Raw genomic sequence first — 19,446 nt, 5'->3', positions numbered from 1 at the left:
TAAAAAAAATTGAATCACCATGAGTTACAGAGTTATGAAGCTATCCAAGGTTGGGTTTTAATCATCCAGTGCTCCAACACTCATCCTTTCACCAGTGCACATTTCCTACCACAAATGTCCTCAGTTTCTCTTCTGCTATCCTCCCCCCAGCCTGTCTCTATGGCAGGCACTTTCCTTCCCTCTTTCTCTCTCTCTCTGCCTAGATTTTTTTCTGGCAGAGTTCCATAGCCATGTGGAATCAGTTTCTTTTCACATACTTATGCAATATGAATATTTGCTGCTATTCAAATAGGATGGCTAATAGAGTTTTCTTAGAATAAAAATGGAATCGGTGTTCTCATGAACTATAATCAAAGCTAATAGTCAAAGGTTTTAGTTTTTGTATTAAATGGAATTTATTATGGATGATTACTAATTCTTAATAAAAGAGGGTTTAAATATATATTAACAATTTTGAAATAGACTCTAAATTGAACTAGACTCTCAGAATCAAATTCTTAGTATCCAGATCAAAAGTTGGAAATAGCAGAGGAAGTAAAAATCCATGATTTCTGTCATATATTCTAACAATATCTCAATTCCAGTAATAAAAAATCTTAGAATTTTATTTTTTGCATTTGAACTTAATAAGATAAAATAGATTTAAATACATTTATAAGCCAATGTAAGAAGTAAGCAGATGAAATCAAAACTAACAATGTATGCAAACTTAAGTTATGTTTAAAAACAATGAACAGAATTAAATACATCCATAATTAATTTACCAAACAAGTCTAAGAGAATAGAAATTCTTGTTATAATGTTTATTTTTGATATTTCTTGAAAATTAAGCCTCAGTCTCTTGAAAAGAATGTGTTTCAAAATAAGTAGGAATTTCCTCAAATCATTAGTTTCTGATGGATTAAGTTTACTATAAAATTGGGTATGTGGGGGCTGAGGAGATAATACAGTGGGTAGGGAATTTGCTTTGTGTGCACTTGACTCAGGTTTGAACTGTGGCAGTCTATATGGTCCCTGAGCCGTGCCAGGAGTGATCCCTGAAGACAGGATCAGGGGTAAGCCCTGAGCACTGCAGGTGTGGTCCAAAACCAACCAACCAACCAACCAACCAACCAACCAACCAAACAAACAAACAAACAAAAAAAAAAACAAAAAATAAAACAAAACTGGGTATGTGGTTATAGTACTGGAGTTACTTTAACCATCTAATTTACTTTGACAATTATTTCTACTACAACCAAGCAAAAAACCTAAATGGACCAGTTCACATCCAGTCATCTATGAGAAATGCAAAACACAGTTTTTGAGAAATAAAGTTTTAGATACACAACAACAATAAACATCTTATTAGTTATTTTGTTTCAACTCTTTCCCACACTGAAATGCTTTGGTTTTATTTTTAAATGTGTTTGGTTCTGCTGTAAGAAGCAAACAACCGTCTCTTGGGCTTGAATTCTGTCTGCCTCCCGGGATTGCCGTGAGCAGTTTCCCAGGGGCACGAAAGGCTGCACAGGTGCGCCGCGATTAGCTCATATTCAGCTCTGAAAGGAGAGAGGAAGCAGGGTCCCACAAGCTCACTCACCTTTGCACGTTTTCCCATCCTCTTGCAGGACATACCCGCGAGGGCAGGAGCACTGGTAGCTCCCCTCCGTGTTCTTGCAGATGAAGTTACAGGGTTTCGGGGACTGGGAACATTCATCAAGATCTACATCAAAGTGACATGGGAAATACAGTCTGGGTCAAAAAACCAACCTGGTTCTTTCCTTCCTCCATATTTTCAGGTATTTTTTTCCTTTTTTTTTTGGGGGGGGTCACACCTGGCAATGCACAGGGGTTACTCCTGGCTCTGCACTCAGGAACCACCTCTGGCGGTGCTCAGGGGACCATATGGGATGCTGGGAATCGAACTCGGGTCAGCCGCGTGCAAGGCAAATGCCCTACCCGCTGTGCTATCGCTCCAGCCCCCCTCAGGTATTTTTTTAACTACTTTTTTTTGGGGGAGTCACAACCAGGCAATGCACAGGGCTTACTCTTGGCTCATGCACTCAGGAATTACTCCTGGCAGTACCAGGGGGCAATATGGGATGCTGGGAATTGAACCCGGGTTGGCTGTGTGCAAGGCAAACACCCTACCCCGCTACCGCTCCAGCCCCTTTTCAGTTACTTAATTTTTTTTTTTTTTTGCGTGGGGAGGTAATTTTCCTCTTTAATTAAAATGGAAGGAAGCCAGAGAAAAAAGGAGCCACAGAGTAATATTCAGGTGGGCAACATACCAGTGTACCCTGTGGAGAACTCTGTAGAATTTGGCTAAAATGTTAGATGATTTAGACAGTCTAACTGCGTTCATGAAAACCCCACTAAAAATTCCTTAGACCAACGTAGGTTTTACAATTTGAAGGCCATTATGGGAAAGTCAGTTTCTTCTGGGACTCGGATGGCTGCGGCAGCTCTCTCACACGCCGAGCTGATGTGGCACTAGGGGCCCACATGGCTGGGAGAAGTCCTGTGGCCCTCAGATGCTGTCCGTACTCTCCTCCGATCTCGGATCTCACCTGGATGCCATTTAGGGGCTTTTTTGATGTCTGTCTTCTGGCTGGTCTGTGTTTTCTCAACCCTCTCCCCATAGACTGTGCTCAGGCTGACCGACATTGGCTCGAAAAAGACAGGCTCCTCTTTGTTCTCTGGCCACAGCCTCATCCTTCCAGGTGCCCCTCGCCTGGCCCTCCTTTCATTCTGCACAGCCAGCACTGGTACAGCTCACTCGGACCACAGTTTTTAAACCCTTGCCTCAACTTCTCTATTTTGACAGATTCCCTACTCTCTGCTAGGACTCTTACTGGAAGCTGTCTGTCTCCATTTGCTTCAGAAAACATGGATAGATGCGCACACAGTCATGAGTCTTGACTAGAAGGCTATTCTCTATTAACCTTATGCCCAACCAAACTAAATGCCAACAAAGAGTTAGTGTGTTTCACTTAAACCTTTTCATGCTTGTTACTCAAACAGTAGCACTGTAGCACTGTCTCCCCATTGTTCATAGATTTGCTCCTGTGGGCACTAGTAATGTCTCCATAGTGAGACTTGTTGCTACTGTTTTTGGCATATTGACTATGCCACAGGTAGCTTGCTGTGTGGGCGGGATACTCTTGGTAGCTTGACAGGCGCTCCGAGAGGGACAGTGGAATCGAACCTGGGTCGGCCACGTGCAAGGCAAACGCTCTACCCACTGTGCTATCGCTCCAGTCCAGACCTCTCAAACAGTAAGTTGATGAAATAACAAAGAGGAAAGATTCTTTTTTTTCTCTCCTTCTAAACAAAACTAAGCTGGATGCTTTGGGAAGATGCAATATAAGGCAAATTCCCTCCTCCCTATAACTGTTAGAAGGAAACTGGTGAAACATTGAAACATGAAAAGGGAATAAATGGTAAACATAGACAATTTCTATACTGAGAGAAATGAGGCATTTCATATGATGCTTAATTTGATGTATCTTATAAAAGTAAATAATAACCCATCAATGAAGAATAAACAAAAAGCATTCATTCTTTTTCAATATACAAATACATTCACAATTAAAAGTCTCTTTCTTTAAAAGAACAAGGAGACAGTTCAATGGGTAGAAATCTGAGCTGTATACACAGGAGCCCAGGTTCGGAATCTGATGGTCTCTTCAGCACTGATAGGAGCAAACCTTGAACACTGAGTTGGAAGCAGCCCCTGAGTTTCTCCCAAACAAAAGAATGACAAATACGCATTTATATTTTAATTAAATTATAAAATGTTGAAAGCATAATTTGGTAGTTTTTTTATTTTTTGTAACTGAACAGAGCTTGCCCCATTTTATCAGACAAAGTCATGGACAACTACTGTGTACTAATAACCACAGTACTGAGAGGAGTAAAATGTTTTTAATAGCATGCTTTGCAGATCCATAATAAAGACAGTGAGAAGAGAGTAAGTCAGCTGGAGGAAACCCTCCCCCACCAAACAAAGAAAACCCACTAAGCCTTACCTACACACGAGGTTCCGCTGATGTCAGTGGTGTAGCCAACCTTGCAGAAGCATCGGAATGAGCCCACAGTGTTGATACACTGACCATTGGTGCAGAGGTTTGGTATAACCTTACATTCGTCAATATCTGTGACCAAGACAAAACCCCACCCCAAATAAAAATAGACAGAAGTTAATAACATGGATGTGAAGATAACATTTGGTCAGAAACTCAAGAAATTGACAATGAGATTAATGAGATTATTAGGTAAAGTCAACATTCCTACTCATCGCATTAAGAGCATCGTTTCATCATTCAGGTGAATGACAACATGGAAAGAAAAATGATTTGTGAGCTAAGCAGATGAAACAGAGGTTAAGGTGCAAGGCTTGTATGTGGTGTTACAGCATCCTTCATGTTAGCATGAACCAACCACTGGTGCCACTGGCCAACAATCCCTTGGAGTGGTTCCTGGGTGCTCTGAGCCACTTAGGAGCCCCTCCTGCCTCCAATAATTTGAAGTAACGGGAAGAGATAAACAAAGGCAAGTCATGCTGAAAGTTGTTTTAAGTCATTTTGCAATCAAACTACATTATTTTGGGATTGAATAAAAGCTACCTTGATGAAGGGTATGTTCAAGATGGTGGTATAGGAAAATCCTGAATTCAGCCTTTGGTGACAGACACAATAATTCTACAAACTCTATGAGGCAGTTTTTTTTAAATTTTATGTTTTTTATTATTTTATGTTTCTATGAGGCAGTTTTATCTTAAATAGAAAGCTACCTTTGGAAGCTCAAGTAATTTGGAATTCTGTGGGAATTTCTTATGGATTGACATTCAATTTACACTTGTGTTAGACTCTGAATAAAGGGTTTTAGAATAAAATAATTATGCACAAGATGGAAAACATGTATATAATGGGGGAACTGCTGAGGGGAAAATGGTATTTTTTAGGATTTTAGTGTATAGATTGTACAAAGAATGGAAATCACCAGATATCAAATTTGTTGGTCTGCAAACCCATTTAATACAGAATGAGTTCCTCCGCATACTCAGACAAATAAGCTATGTTTACCGAAATGAAGCAAGTAGAATCTGGGGGTACACACACGGCTCTTGAGCTTACAGAAATTTTCTCGATTATTGGGTTCATGCCCTTAAAAGAATGTGACTTAAGGTTGGGCATGTAACCCAAACAGTAGAGCAGAAACCTAGATCAGTTAGATACAGCACTGTGTGACCCCAAGAACCTCCATCCCAGAACTGTCAGGAGGAACCCCGAGTCCTGAGCACCACCAAGTTTGGCACCTATGTATTAAAAAAGGCTGTGATCTTGAGAAAACTGTTCCCTGAGCTTTGTGCTTCAGCAGTTAAAATGAGAATAATAAAATAATTTACCTATTAAAACCTATATGAATATTCTTTTAGTCCCTACAACATTAACAAAAGCATATATTATTATCACATATTAACCAAAGTATATCTACATATATAAATGTTTAAATTGATATCATGCTCATTATTACTCTATTAAAATGTTGACTTTTCCTTCAATTAATCTGGATGAATGAAGCTCACCGCATTGAAAATATGCACAAATACCCCCAAACCGTACCCCTTCCATCGGTGGTATATCCAGGGCCATGAGGGCAGATCTTCTTGTACTGGGCAGTTCCAGGAAGTGGGCAAAGCTCGCACTGGTGTCCCCAGCCTCGGCCCCCATCACAGCAGCACTCTGACTTTGTGACCAGATTACGGCTGCTGGATGCCATCTGACACATGGTCTGCAGCACCTCAGCAAAGCAGAGTCCTTGCCGATTGTCTGAAATGGCAACAAGCATCGAGACAATGAGACAACACTACATCATCCTGGCTTCCCATTCACTACACAGGACAACTGATGCTTTCCTGTCTAGCAGTATCTTTTTTTAAGGTAAAAATTATCTTATGTGAACAGTCACACTACCCAAGAAAAATTGAGGATTAAAAAATTTTGTTAGAGATTAGCTTCATAGTGATTTTGTTTACTGTAGACAGTTTATTAAGCTTAGTAGAAATGTGAGTGATATTATTTTTCAGAAATACCTATGTTTTTTATCAAGTCCCTAGCAACTAATAATGAACTACCAATTCTTTTATTTGTTTAAATTAAAAAAATTTTAATTGAATCATTGTGAGATAGATTCTTACAAAGTTGTTCATGATTAGGTTTCAGTCATACAGTGTTCCAACACCCATCCCTCCAGCAGTGTATATTTCTATAGAATGCAAATGAAATGAAAATCAAATTATTTCCCTCAAAATGGACAAGTAAGTACCAGGATTTATATTTTATTTTTGTTTTTGGGCTACACCTGGCAGTACTCAGGGGTTTATCCTGGCTCTGCACTTAGGAATTATTCCTGGTTGTGCTTGGGGGACCATATGAGAGGCCAGGGATCTAACTTGGGTTGGCTGTGTACAAGACAAATGCCCTACCTATTATACTATCACTCCAGCTCCAGGATTTGCTTTTGAAAAAACATATCGTATAATTCTGATACATATTCAGTTTAACTGCTAGTATTTCCCATATCTAAGAGTGTTTAAACATACCTAATAAGTAAATTTTTTTAATACAAAAGAGTTTCTCTGATGTTAAGATGTAAAAAAAATTTATATGGTTTAATAAATCATAATGAAACAATATGAAAAATATTTTTCTATGTAGGCTTCTGGTTTTAAAAACACTGATGGTTAGTAAGTAATGGCCTAAGTTGAAGACACAAAAGATCAAGTATTTTGTCTAGATGAACAATTTCTAGGATATCATTCTGAAAAAAATTCTGAAATATTTTTTCTTTTTTTTTCTTTTCTTTTTGGGTCACACCTGGCGATGCACAGGGGTCACTCCTGGTTCTGCACTCAGGAATTACCCCTGGCAGTGCTCAGGGGACCATATGGGATGCTGGGAATTGAACCCGGGTGGGCCGAGTGCAAGGAAAATGCCTACCCACTGTGCTATTGCTCCAACCCCATTTCTGAAATATTTTTAACTGTTTTTATACCCAACTGCTTGCTTTAAAATACTATTCCACACTTTCATACCTGCTAACAACGAACTAAAATCATTTACAATGTTTGCATTTTAACATTAATATCCAGCACAACATCTGAGATATATATTTTCAACAAGAAAATATTTTAAAAATATTTTTCTATACCATGAAATAAGAAAACTAACATTAATTACATTTTTGAAATGTGGGATTTAATATCATTAATATAGCAGAGCTTACCTCACATGGCAAATATTTTCTTTTGGAATTAAATCATCTCCTGATGTAAGTTTTACTAAGGTCACATTTTCCATAGAGTTTAATTAATCTTAATTTTTGAAGGAGTACTTAAGATGGATATTTCATTACATATAGATGTGCACACAACACACATGTACAAAAATACATCATTTTAATAGATGTTGTACCTTCAGGAAGAAGCATGTGGATTACTCAGATTGGAAAGTTAGCTTAGCAGACAAGGATATTTATGCAGCGCTCTTCTGTGATGATTTCATGAAACAGATGTTTTATTCACCCAGTACAGCATACCTGCATATCAACTTACCAAGACATTCAGTGCCTGAGGAACTGGACTGGAATCCTTCATTACACTCACACCTATAGCTCCCAACAGTGTTAACACAACGCCCGTTCTCACAGATTCCTGGCTTCGTTCTGCATTCATTTTCATCTTTAGAAAAACAAATGAAAATAAGCAGATTGTAAACCACAATTTAGAAAGTATTTTCTAATATTCTATTTTACTTAAAACTGTTTTCACCCAAATTCCAATATGATGGGATTACAAAATAGTCATATGCGAACACTAATTTATTCTGGACTTTGCCCCAACCTCCTTCTTCCTTTAAAATTTTTTTGGCTATCCCCAGTGGTATTCAGTGTTTACTCGTGGCTCTGTGCTCAGAAATCAGTCGTGGCAGGGCTCAGGTGACCATATGTGGTGCTGGGGGACAAACTTGGGTTGGTTCTGTGCAAAGCATTTACCCTATCTGCTGTCCTATCTCCAGCACGGTGTATTTTTAATTAATTAATTAATTAATTAATTAATTAATCTATTTATTTATTTATTTTTGCTTTTTGGGTCACACCCAGCGATGCACAGGGGTTAGTCCTGGCTCATGCACTCAGGAACTACTCCTGGCGGTGCTTGGGTGACCATATGGGATGCTGGGAATCGAACCCGGGTGGGCCGTGTGCAAGGCAAACGCTCTACCCGCCATGCTATCTCTCCAGCCCCACCTAGAGTTTTTTAATATCCCACCTGGTGCATTTTTAATAAAGCCTTGTATAATTCTACCCTCCCTTTTTTCCTTCCCTCCCACTACTGCTCCATCTCTAGCTCAGGAAGAGAGTACTAGGTGTTAGGGATGGATAGTGAGACGAATAAAGGCCTCATGGGCTAGGGATAAAGAGTAAACTCCTAGGGACCAGGGATGTGGCTCAAGTGGTAGACTTATTTAGGTTTTGGGAGTCCTTGATTTTGCTCCCTAGTATGACACCCCCCTCACTAGCTGGCACCTCCATGTGTCCCCACCATGTGGCCTCGGGGAATAAAAAGATAACCCCATAGAGTGTCTTTGAGCAAAATCACAGGAGCAGTGTAGTCTGTGAGAGCAAATAATGGGTGAATAATTTCAGGCATTACTATTTTTTGAATGATGATCAACAAATCTATCAGAGAAAAACTGGTTTATTAATAGACCCCATATCCTGTCCAATCACAATGATTTTATATTTGTAAAATTGTTTGAGGCTTCCCCTGGCCCCCCTGCCCCCCGCCGTCAAATGAGTACTACATGTTCTCTTGATAATCCTACTATATACTTCCTGTTGTGTCCAAACTCCCATTTCCTAAAGTCACTACAGACATTAAGGCAAGAATTCCTTCATCACCATGTACATTAATCCTGTACCCTCATTTTCAACCTTTTGGTCCTTTGTCAGCAACTGAAGTATGTCTGGTTTTACTCAAAGGCCAACCATTGTAGTCTGAATTGCTTTCCAAGACTTCACCATCTCCTTTCACTAATCATCACCTACCCATACATTTTGTAGTCATTTCCAGTAAAAGGAAACAAAAAATTCACTTGGCAATATGTTAACTACTCCTTCAGTTACTGCATAGTTTTATTCCATTTCAGGACAGTGCTCTGCTACTCAACTCTTTTAGATTTGTTTTTAAATGCAATTTAAACAAAATTTCTTTTTTAGTTCAATGTTCCATATAGAAATGCAATAAGAATGTGTGTATTAGCCATCATTTCCTTAGTGATCCCTTCTTTATTTCATCTGCCTTCTCAGTTGGGATGGGAGATGCATGCTGAAAGTAAATAATGGACTAAACATGATGACCTCTCAGTGTCTGTGTTCAAGCCATAATGCCCAAAAGTAGAGAGAGAGTATGGGGAATATTGTCTGCCATGGAGGCAGGGGGAGGGTGGGAAAGGGGGCGGGTATACCGGGGCTATTGGTGGTGGGGAATGTGCACTGGTGGAGGGATGGGTGTTTGATCATTGTGAGATTGCAACCCAAACATGAAAACCTGTAACTATCTCACAGTGATTCAACAAAATTTAAAAAAAAGAATGTATATTAGTATGTTTTCTGACATATCAAATACGCTTGCCAGGCCCTGCTGTGTGGGCGAGATACTCTCGGTAGCTTGCTGGGATCTCCGAGAGGGACGGAGGAATTGAACCCCGGTCGATATGCCAAAAACAGTAGCAACAACTCTCACAATGAAGATGTTACTGGTGTCCTCTCGAGCAAATCGATGAGCAACGGGATGACCGTGATATTAGTGTGTTTTTAGTTTGACAGCATATCACACTGTTTTACTGTTTCTGAGAAAGGGTTAAGATCTAAGATATATAAGGGACTCACAGAACTCAACAACAACAAAACAAACATTTTATAAGAAAAAAATATGGAAAGGGAACTAAATAAATGCTTCCCAAGACAAATATATGGCCATCACACACACAGAAAAATGCTCATTATCACTTATTGGAAAACATAAATCAAAATGACTATGAGGTATCACTTCACTCACGTGAGAATGATCTATCTCTACGAAGGACAGCAACAAGCATTGGCAAGAGTATTGAGAAAAGAGTAACTCTGTTAGAGGAAATGTATATTAGTCTAGCCATATGGGACACAATATAAACATTTCTCAAAAAAATAACAGTAGACAGTCAGGGAAACAGCTCAAAGGGATGGAACAAATGCCTTGCAGCTGTGAGACCCCGAGTTTGAGCTGTGGGGGTGCTATGCAGCACTTCTAAGAACTGCTGGGTGTATCTCTGGTGGCCCGACCTGCCCTCCGGCTATAAAAATAGTGATCTACAATATGATGCTGAAACTCCACTCCTATGTTCCTATGTATCAAAAACACTGATTTGAAAAGATGCATGCACACTTATGTTTATTACAGTGCTCTTACAACAGCCAAGATATGGAAACAAGCCAAATACCCAATGAATGAAGAGAGAATAAAAAAATGTGGTATATATAAACCCTCAAGTGCAGTGTTAAGATGTTGATATATCCTCAAAAGTGTGTCAAACTAAATTTTGTTAAATTTAACATTTCATAGTTTTACTATATTTTTATATGTTTCATTAAAGAATGGTGAGTTACCAGAAACATAGTACAGTGGATAAGGCGCTTGCCTTCCTTGTGACCAAGCCAGGTTTGATCCCTGGCACCATATACGATCCCCTGAGCACATCCAGGAGTGATTCCTGAGCACAGTGCCAGGAGTAAGGCCTGGGAATTGCCAGGTGTTGCCGAAGAAACAAACAAAAATGATGGATCATATTATCTTGTAGTTGAATTTCCACCTTGATTACATTTAGAGTTTCCTTCATAAAAGCTTAAATTTTTCTGCATAACTTTGATTATTTAGCTTGTAAAGTTTCTAGTTTTATTTCATTAAAAATTTTTGGGTGTTGACTTTGTTGGATTCTAATTTCATTGACAGAGTCTTATCAAAATTTTAAAAAATGGCCTTATCTTCTTTTCCAACATTGTAAAGTGACTGATTGGTATATTTTGGCCATTTGTGATGGAATTTCTAGTGGTAAAAACATGTTCATCATCTTAAAAGTAAACAAAAAAATGCAGCATAACATTTTCTATGAAGAGCTTTGTGAAATTTGCTGACTAAATCTTTTCTTAGAAATAGTAGGTTTGTGGGACTATGAAGTATTAGAACTAGAGTGGATATCCTGCTCTGCCTATCCCAATGATGTAGGCTTTTCCTGTACAGATGACTGAACTGAGATCAAGGGGTTTTTCAAATGATTCAGCTCAGTTATGACAGAGCCAGAAGCAGACACTTAGGTTTATAGTCTGATCACGATGCCTGTTCTATCCTCTGAACAGTAGACATAAACTTAAATGTTGTGGCAGCATAAAAGAAAATTCAGCGAGCTACAAAAATAACAATAAATCTTTTCAGGTGTGAAAAGTAAACTGCATTTTTTAGTATTTCATCCAGATGAAATTTAAGCACATACTCATACAAAAAAGAAGTTAGAGAAAATAAATGAAAATGAATTTCATATACATAAGAAAACTATTAACTTCATATACATATTAAATTTCATATACATAAGAAAAGTTAATTTTATCATCTATTCATACTACTTCTATTCTTCCATACTAATTAGCATTTGCTCTATTTTTCTTGGATTTTTAGGGAACATACACTACTCTATATAGATGATTTAGCAGTTTAGGTTTATATTCTAGGTTTCCAGATCTTGAAAGAACAGTGTTTTTGAAAGTACTACTACATAACTAAATGTGTGATGTAATGTGATTTTTAACTTTACTGAATGAATGAATTGGCTAGCAGAATAAAATAAAAGAAATACAATCAATCTGTCGGGTTGCTGCATGAATTTAGAAACTAACTTTATGCAGTATAAGAATGGAACAAAAACAGACACACAGACTAATGGAGTAGAACTGACGGCCCAGAAATAAACCTGCACATACAATTTATGACAAAAGAGCCAAGCTCTTGCAGTGACAAAGAAAACCACTTCAACAAATGCTGCTGGGAAAACTTAAAACCACATGTTAAAAAAAAAAGACAGGAGATTGTAATTTAGCAAAATACAAAAAATTAATCCAAAATGGATTAGAGATTTAGACTAAGTCTTGGAAACATAAAATAAACAGAAAAAAGCCACAAGCAACATACTCATGCTCATACCTCTGAGATGATTTGGGGGACTTGAAGTCAATAGGAAAGGAAACAAAAGAAAAATCAAACAAATGTAAACATATCAAAATGATAAGCTGTATGGACCAGAGAGATAGTACAGGGATCTTGTCCTGCATGCAACTGACCCTGATTCAATCTCCCACACCACATGATCTCCTGAATGTCACTGACACAGCCCTGGAGATCCCTGAGCACTGCTGGGGGTGGCTTTGGAGGCCCTCTGAGCACTGTTAGGGTGGCCCTGTAAGCATCAGCTCCACAGGCTCTTGTAGTGCATCCTTGGTCCTCACAATGAACCACTGTCCTGGTCAGCTAAGAATCGCTGGGGTCTCTGGGTTTCTTGAGAACTGCCTGGGAAGACTCCGTCTCACTGGTCAAGCCCTAAGAGCTATATACAGCAAAAATAAAAAATCCCAAAACAAAAGACCCCACAACAGAAACAAATTAATATCAAAAGAGAAAAAATATTTTCCATGGATCAGGAAAATATATTTGCATATTAAGCATTTGAGAAGTTAGCATCAAAAATGTAAGTAATATATACCAAGAAAAAGCCCAATTTGAAAAATGGGCAGATTTTTATGTTTTGATTTTTGGGGCCACACTTAGTAGTGTCCAAAGGTAGCTCCTGGCAGTCCCTAGTGGACACAGAGCAGGCACTCAGCCCTCTGAGTTCTCTCTCTCTCTAGCCCACATTCGAATAAATGCTTCTGCAAAGAAATGTTTTTCTAAAGAAGACATAAAGGTGATTCAGGGCACATGAAAAAATATTCAGCACCACAGATTATAAGAGAAATACAAATTAAAACCCAATAGCGAGTGAAGAATTCTGGCTGGCAGGCACTGCATGCCAGAAAATGCTCCGGACCCCAGACCAGGAGGATAACACCGGGGTGCCCCAGACGGAGATGGTGCAGAGTCCCTGCCTTCTCCAGATGGAATCCTGGTGACACTGAGCTTCTACTAACATGGCTCTAGTATGTGGGGACTGGGACTATTTCTCCAAACTGTGCGCCCGCTTATGTGGGCGTGCATCCTTTCCTGATATACACACACAAAAAAAACTGCTCAGGAACGGCTCCTCTGCCCCTGAGCGACCATGATCCCAGAGGCACAGAAACCAATCTGGGAACATAGCGGCTGCTGGCAGATATACTCTTGGACTGTGAACTAAGCTACGGCCCTGTGCAGCCCCAGGAGGGGAAAGGCTTTTGTCCCTTGGCCTTTTCCCGTTTGGGCAGCTTGGTGGCTGCCACGTTTCAGAGCCAAGTGGACAGAGAGGTAGGAGCTTGCAGTGATGGGATGCACGGGAAATCTCGCTATGGGGGGGGGGGCGGACAGAACCGGCCCTGCTTCCCGCTCAAATAAGACCCCAAGCGGCCGCCCACAAACAGCTCCTCCACTCCTAACAGCCTTGATCCCAGAGGCACACAAACCAATCTCAGAACACAGTGGCTGTTGGCAGAAATACCTCTGGACTAAATTACTAAAATACCAGAATTCCAAAACCGCGTGGTCGTTTTTGCGGCCGTGCAAAATCATATGCTCTTCATTATCAGCAATAGAAAACAAATGATCTAATGATGCCTTTTCAGCAGGTCTGATTGTTGGGGGGGAAATTCCAAATAATAATAGTGAGTTTTATGTTGAAAATTGAATGTAATCAAAGTAAAGAGGGAGTAAAGTGAAAATCATCTGCCACATAGGCAGGGTGGGGAGTGGGAAGGGGGGTATACTGGGGTTTTTGGTGGTGGAACATGTGCACTGATGAAGGGATGGTTGTTTGATCATTGTATGACTGAGACTTAATCCTGAAAGCTTTGTAACTGTTTTCAAGGTGATTCAATAATAATAATAATAATAATAATAATAATAATCTCAATAGCACAGCAGGTAGGGTATTTGCCTTGCACGAGGCCGACCCAGGTTCGATTCCTCTATCCCTCTCGGAGAGCCCAGCAAGCTACCAAAGAGTATCCCACCCGCACGGCAGAGCCTGGCAAATTAACCGTGGCATACTCTATATACCAAAAACAGTAACAAGTCTCACAATGCTCACAATGGAGATGTTACTGGTGCCCGCTCGAGCAAATCGATGAGCAACGGGAAGACAGTGATACAGTGACATAGTGAGAAATTCCCTCACAGCTGAGGATGGTCTACACCAAAGACAGGAGGGCTGAAGAGATAGTACATGAGTTATGGTGCTTGTCTTGAATTCAGCTGTCCAAAGCTAGATTCCTGGCACTTCATATGTACTCCATGAACTGCTAGGTGTGGTTGCATAGAGCCAGGAGTAAGCTTTAAGCACTCCTGTGTATGGCCCCAAACTCCCCACTTGAAACACCACCTAAAGAGACTGGCAAGAGCACATGTTGGTGAGGGCTGGGAGAAAAAGGAGCCCTGGAACATTGCTGGTGGGAAATGTAAATGGATACAGCTTCTATAAAAAAAATGATACAAAGATTCCTTAAAAAAAAAAAAGAAAAACTACACACTCCAACAATCCATTTAGTAAAGGTTTATCTGAAGAACCAAATATTAGTCTGAAAGGCAATACCTGCACCCTTCTATTCTTGGCAGCATTAGTTATAACAGCCAAGACCAAGACTTAGAAATGACCAAAGTACCCATTGACGGATGACGTGGGACTTTCTAAGGTCGAAATCTAGTGTTACTGCGATATAGCACTTGGGACAGGCATTACTGTCATGAGTTTATCTAAAATCTATCATATTGGCATGGAACCTGTGATGGAAATCTAGCTTTAGCAGTCTTGAAAGAGCTGGGAAACTAGGTGACCTGCAGTTCACACAGTACGGAAGAGGAGTCTTCACTGTGTTCTGAAGCATGAACTGTTGGAGAAGCGAGTCCAACCCCCGCAGGCTTACCTACACAGCCTTCTCCATCGGGCCTCCTGGTCATGCCGGGAGGGCAGAGGCACATGAAGGTGCCAATCAGATTCTTGCACATCATGCCTCTCGATTCGCAGTCATGCAGCCCTTCAGCACATTCATCCAGATCTGTGACACATTTTTAGTAAGAGAAAAACACAAACAGGAAATGCTCAGGAGCAGGATACAGATTAGTTCTCCCAAGTCAAACCTTTGGTCTCTGACTTTTGAATTGTCTACTTACTGGGTGATAGAGAAAGGAGGTGCTCAGTCCACTTAAACTGTTGGCTAGATTCTAGATTTATAAATGTTCCTGTATTGTCCCTAGAGTCTCTTGCCCACGAGTCTGGCTGTCTTCCTTGGGGCCCCTTGGAGGGGGTGGGCTCCAGCTTCCTTCCCTTCCTTCCTTCAGAGCTCCTGTGGCTACCTCTGGAGCCTAGCCATGCTCAAGGCCCCTCTCCACATGTTCCGACGAGCTTCACGCAAGAAGAACTGGCAGAGGAACCCAGGTGTGTGGGACCCAGGGCTGAGACCTCCAAGCCTGCTTGGATCGGGACGGGGGCCTCTTCCATCCATATTTCCCATTTTCCAGTAGCTAGGCGGTCACACCCAAGGACTGCCCCTGCCGCCATGTAATCCCACCAATGGCCAACATCCAGGGACTTAAAACCAAGCTCCTGGAAGCGCACGGCCGCTTCGTGGCTGCGTGACATCTTATAGCCTACTTCTCCCTCTGGGAGAACCTGGCAAGCTACAGAGAGTTTCCTCCCCACATGAGAGAACCTAACAAACTCCCCATGGTGTATTCATATGCCAAAACCAGTAACAATGCTGGGTCTCATTCCCCTGACCCTGAAATAGCCTCCAATGCGGCATCGTTGGAAAGCATGAGTAAAGAGAGGCTTCTAAAATTTCAGGGCTAGGACCAATGGAGATGTTACTGAGACCACTCGAGAAATTCAACAATCAACAGGATGATGATGATGATGATGATGATGATGATGATGATGATGGTTCCTAGTACATGAAAGTTTAGGAAAGAATAGTCTTTGCACGCATAAGCGCCTAAGCAACTCCACCCAGTTTATCTTTGACTCAATTGGCGGAACCACAAAGCATGTAGTTATCTCAGTATGGAAATACGCCAGCAAAAATGTTGTCAGTCACATTTCTGTAAAGTGCTGAAATACGGCTAAAAACTATTAAATCTTCCTTTCCTGTGGCCTTACCTTTGCACATCTTCTGGTCTTCCCGGAGAGCATAGCCAATGGGACACGTACATTCATAGGAGCCAAAGGTGTTCATGCAGCGGAATGCACACAGCAGGGGATTCTGGGCACACTCATTGATATCTGACAAACAAAAAGGCGGACGTGTGCTCAGACTGGAGTTCTAGTTATTTGTCTGGATAAACACCAATTCATTTACATGGCACTCAGATAGAAAGCAACAGGCTGAGTAGCTCTCCACTATCATGATACAGTATGGAGGCACTGAAAAATTTTATCTTCTAGAATATAATAATAATAAGCTTTGGGGAAAAGTATAAAACCAGCGACCTAAAGTTGTCTTTAGTAATTAGCTGTAACCCCACAAATAAACAACAAGAAGTAAGTCACTCAGTTTTTTTTTCTCCCCTGAATTTACCCTGTTTTGTCACAATCCTGATTATCCATAGGGCAGCTAAATCCAATACAAATTTCTTTTCTGAGTTTCTATACAGAGGAATAGGGGAGAGGATGCGTAGGTGCAACTAGTGCTTCTAAAGAATAAAAGGAACAACCCCAACCCCAAAAGATAGGCCAGAGATGAAGAAACACTATATATTATTTATAAATTTTGTCATAAATCTGATATTGTAATTATGGTCACTGAGGGAAATAAAAAATATTTACAATACAGGTACTGAAAGATTATCATGTATATGATAACCTTTACCTACTTTCAGCACTCAGTTCTTGTTCAGAGTGATCATTTCCCATTTTTATTGTCATAGGGTCCCTTCTCTATACAACCATAATGCCCAAAATACAGAGAGAGAGAGAGAGAGAGAGAGAGAGAGAGAGAGAGAGAGAGAGAGAGAGAGAGAGAGAGAGAGAAAACTGCCTACCATAGAGGCAGGCAGTGGGAGTGGGGGGGCATGTGCAGGGAGGTAAATTTGGGGACACTGGTGATGAGAAAGGTACACTGGTGAAAGATCAGGTATTGGAACATTGTGTTACTGAAACCCAATCATGATAAATTTTGTAATTGTGTATCTCATGGTGATACAGTTTAAATTTTTTTAAAAAAATCTTAAAAGCATATTTTGAATGAACCTGATTATAAGCAGACATTTAGAACAATAGAATCAAGAATGAGACACCAACAAAAATAAAAAACAAAATAAAACCTTTCTATAGCAAGAGGAAATAACACTTAAGAAATGCATCACTTGCCTTCACAGTTCATCATAGGCCCTGGCTCAAAGCCTTCATTGCAGTTACATTCAAAACTCCCAATAACATTGGTGCATGTACCATTTCCACATGGGTTGCCAATTGAACATTCATCAGTATCTGACAAAGAATAAGAAAAAGTTATCAAGTTTGGAGATATATTATTATTATTTGTGGTTTTTGGCCCACACAGGAGGCACTCATGGCTTATTCCTGACCCTGTGTTAAGGGATCACTCCTGGCAGTTCTGGTAGTTGGGACCATACGATATCAGGGACTGAACTGAGATCAGCTGCATGCAAGGTCTGTATTATCTCTTCGGTCCTGAAGAAGTATTAGTTTAAAGGAGCACATCCATGAGTACACACGTGGCTCTCACATATTTCTATCAACTGTGCAGGATTCACAGAGCCTTGGCCTTGGCAGAGCTAGCAGGCTTTATACAGTGTAGAGAACCCTGAGGGGTCAAGTTATACAATATTCTGACCCCAAGACTTCTACTGCTATTCTTGCCCCCCAAAATCACAACTACACTAAGGGAAATAGTCTTTGGCTAAAAGAGCAGGCACGGAAAGTCATTAAGTAAAATAGATCTTCTTAGTTAGTGGTTTTGCTCCCTGCACATTTCTGTACTTGGCTGTATACTTGGTTTAAGGTATACAGAGGTGGGGACAAATCCATTTACACATAATTCAGTTCTACTGGAAAGTGAAGGACTGAAGACAAAAGAACGTCCAAAACTACTGATTCTAGTTCTGTAAATCCCACCACCCATGAGGATGCTGGAAAAAGCTTTAATTAAGTATAAGAAACAGAACAAACTTTAAACTCATGGAATATGGAGTCAGTACTCACCCACACAGCGTACTCCAGTGTAATCAAGGTTGTAGCCCATTGGACATTCACAGCGAAATGACCCATCTGTGTTGATACACTGACCATTTGAACAAATGCCTGGGCTCTCTAGACATTCATTGACATCTGAAATGCAGAATTGCCCACAAATTTCCTCAAATGTAAAAATGTATCAATAAAACACAGACCAAAAGCTCTTAGACAAGTTTTTTCCAGAGAAATCTAAAATATCATATATCATAGCAGTTGTATGATAGATGTAATATTGATTATCACTCTCACTGTCATCCCGTTGCTCATCGATTTGCTCAAGCAGGCACCAGTAATGTCTCCATTATGAGACTTGTTACTGCTTTTGGCATATCGAATACGCCACGGGTAGCTTGCCAGGCTCTACCATGCAGGCAAGATACTCTTGGTAGCTTGCTGGGCTCTCTGAGAGGGATGGAAGAATTGAACCCGGGTCGGCAGCGTGCAAGGTAAATGCCCTACCTGCTGTGCTATCACTCCAGGATGTAATACTGATTATGTAAACTAAAAGCAATTTACTATATATTATACAAAGTAGCATGACTTATAAAATAAATGTAAGATGATGGATTTAGATAATGGATAAAAAATTTAGACAGAATACATCAACCCTCACCTTCACGTGTATCATGAAGACTAGGAACAGTCCCGTGGCCATATGGACACAAATCTTGGAATGCAACTGCAAAAGAACCCAACAAAACATTACAAATTCCTTGTGATCGAAGAGTCTTAGATACAGAGAACTTAAGAACAACAGTCTTCAATTACTACACCTATCACATTTATCAGGGCGCCTAACTTTTCTAGGTCCTTCTAGAAAACACTTCCTGAGGCCTATTTCTTTGTCTTCAATGGTGGGCAGTTAAGAATGGCCCCCTCGTACCCAGAAGTCCCCTTTATGACCTGAAGACCATGCCAATTCTGAGCTTTC

General features: G+C 40.3%; 1 protein-coding gene across 1 annotated transcript in view; it reads right to left on the bottom strand.

The window, feature by feature from the left end:
- FBN2 (fibrillin 2) overlaps positions 1 to 19,446 on the bottom strand; it is a 276,352-nt gene that overhangs the window by 12,519 nt on the left and 244,387 nt on the right. The window contains exons 51-59 of the mRNA XM_004609828.2: positions 19,129 to 19,194; positions 18,483 to 18,608; positions 17,628 to 17,747; positions 16,419 to 16,541; positions 15,187 to 15,318; positions 7,601 to 7,726; positions 5,610 to 5,816; positions 4,014 to 4,139; positions 1,583 to 1,705 (exon numbers count right to left, since the gene is read on the bottom strand). Of these exons, the coding sequence (XP_004609885.2) occupies positions 1,583 to 1,705; positions 4,014 to 4,139; positions 5,610 to 5,816; positions 7,601 to 7,726; positions 15,187 to 15,318; positions 16,419 to 16,541; positions 17,628 to 17,747; positions 18,483 to 18,608; positions 19,129 to 19,194 (1,149 nt within the window). The remainder of the gene's footprint in view (positions 1 to 1,582; positions 1,706 to 4,013; positions 4,140 to 5,609; positions 5,817 to 7,600; positions 7,727 to 15,186; positions 15,319 to 16,418; positions 16,542 to 17,627; positions 17,748 to 18,482; positions 18,609 to 19,128; positions 19,195 to 19,446) is intronic.

This window comes from Sorex araneus, chromosome 6 (assembly GCF_027595985.1).
Source record: "Sorex araneus isolate mSorAra2 chromosome 6, mSorAra2.pri, whole genome shotgun sequence".
Lineage (NCBI taxonomy): Eukaryota > Metazoa > Chordata > Mammalia > Eulipotyphla > Soricidae > Sorex > Sorex araneus.
This window is presented reverse-complemented; position numbering and strand designations above follow the sequence as displayed.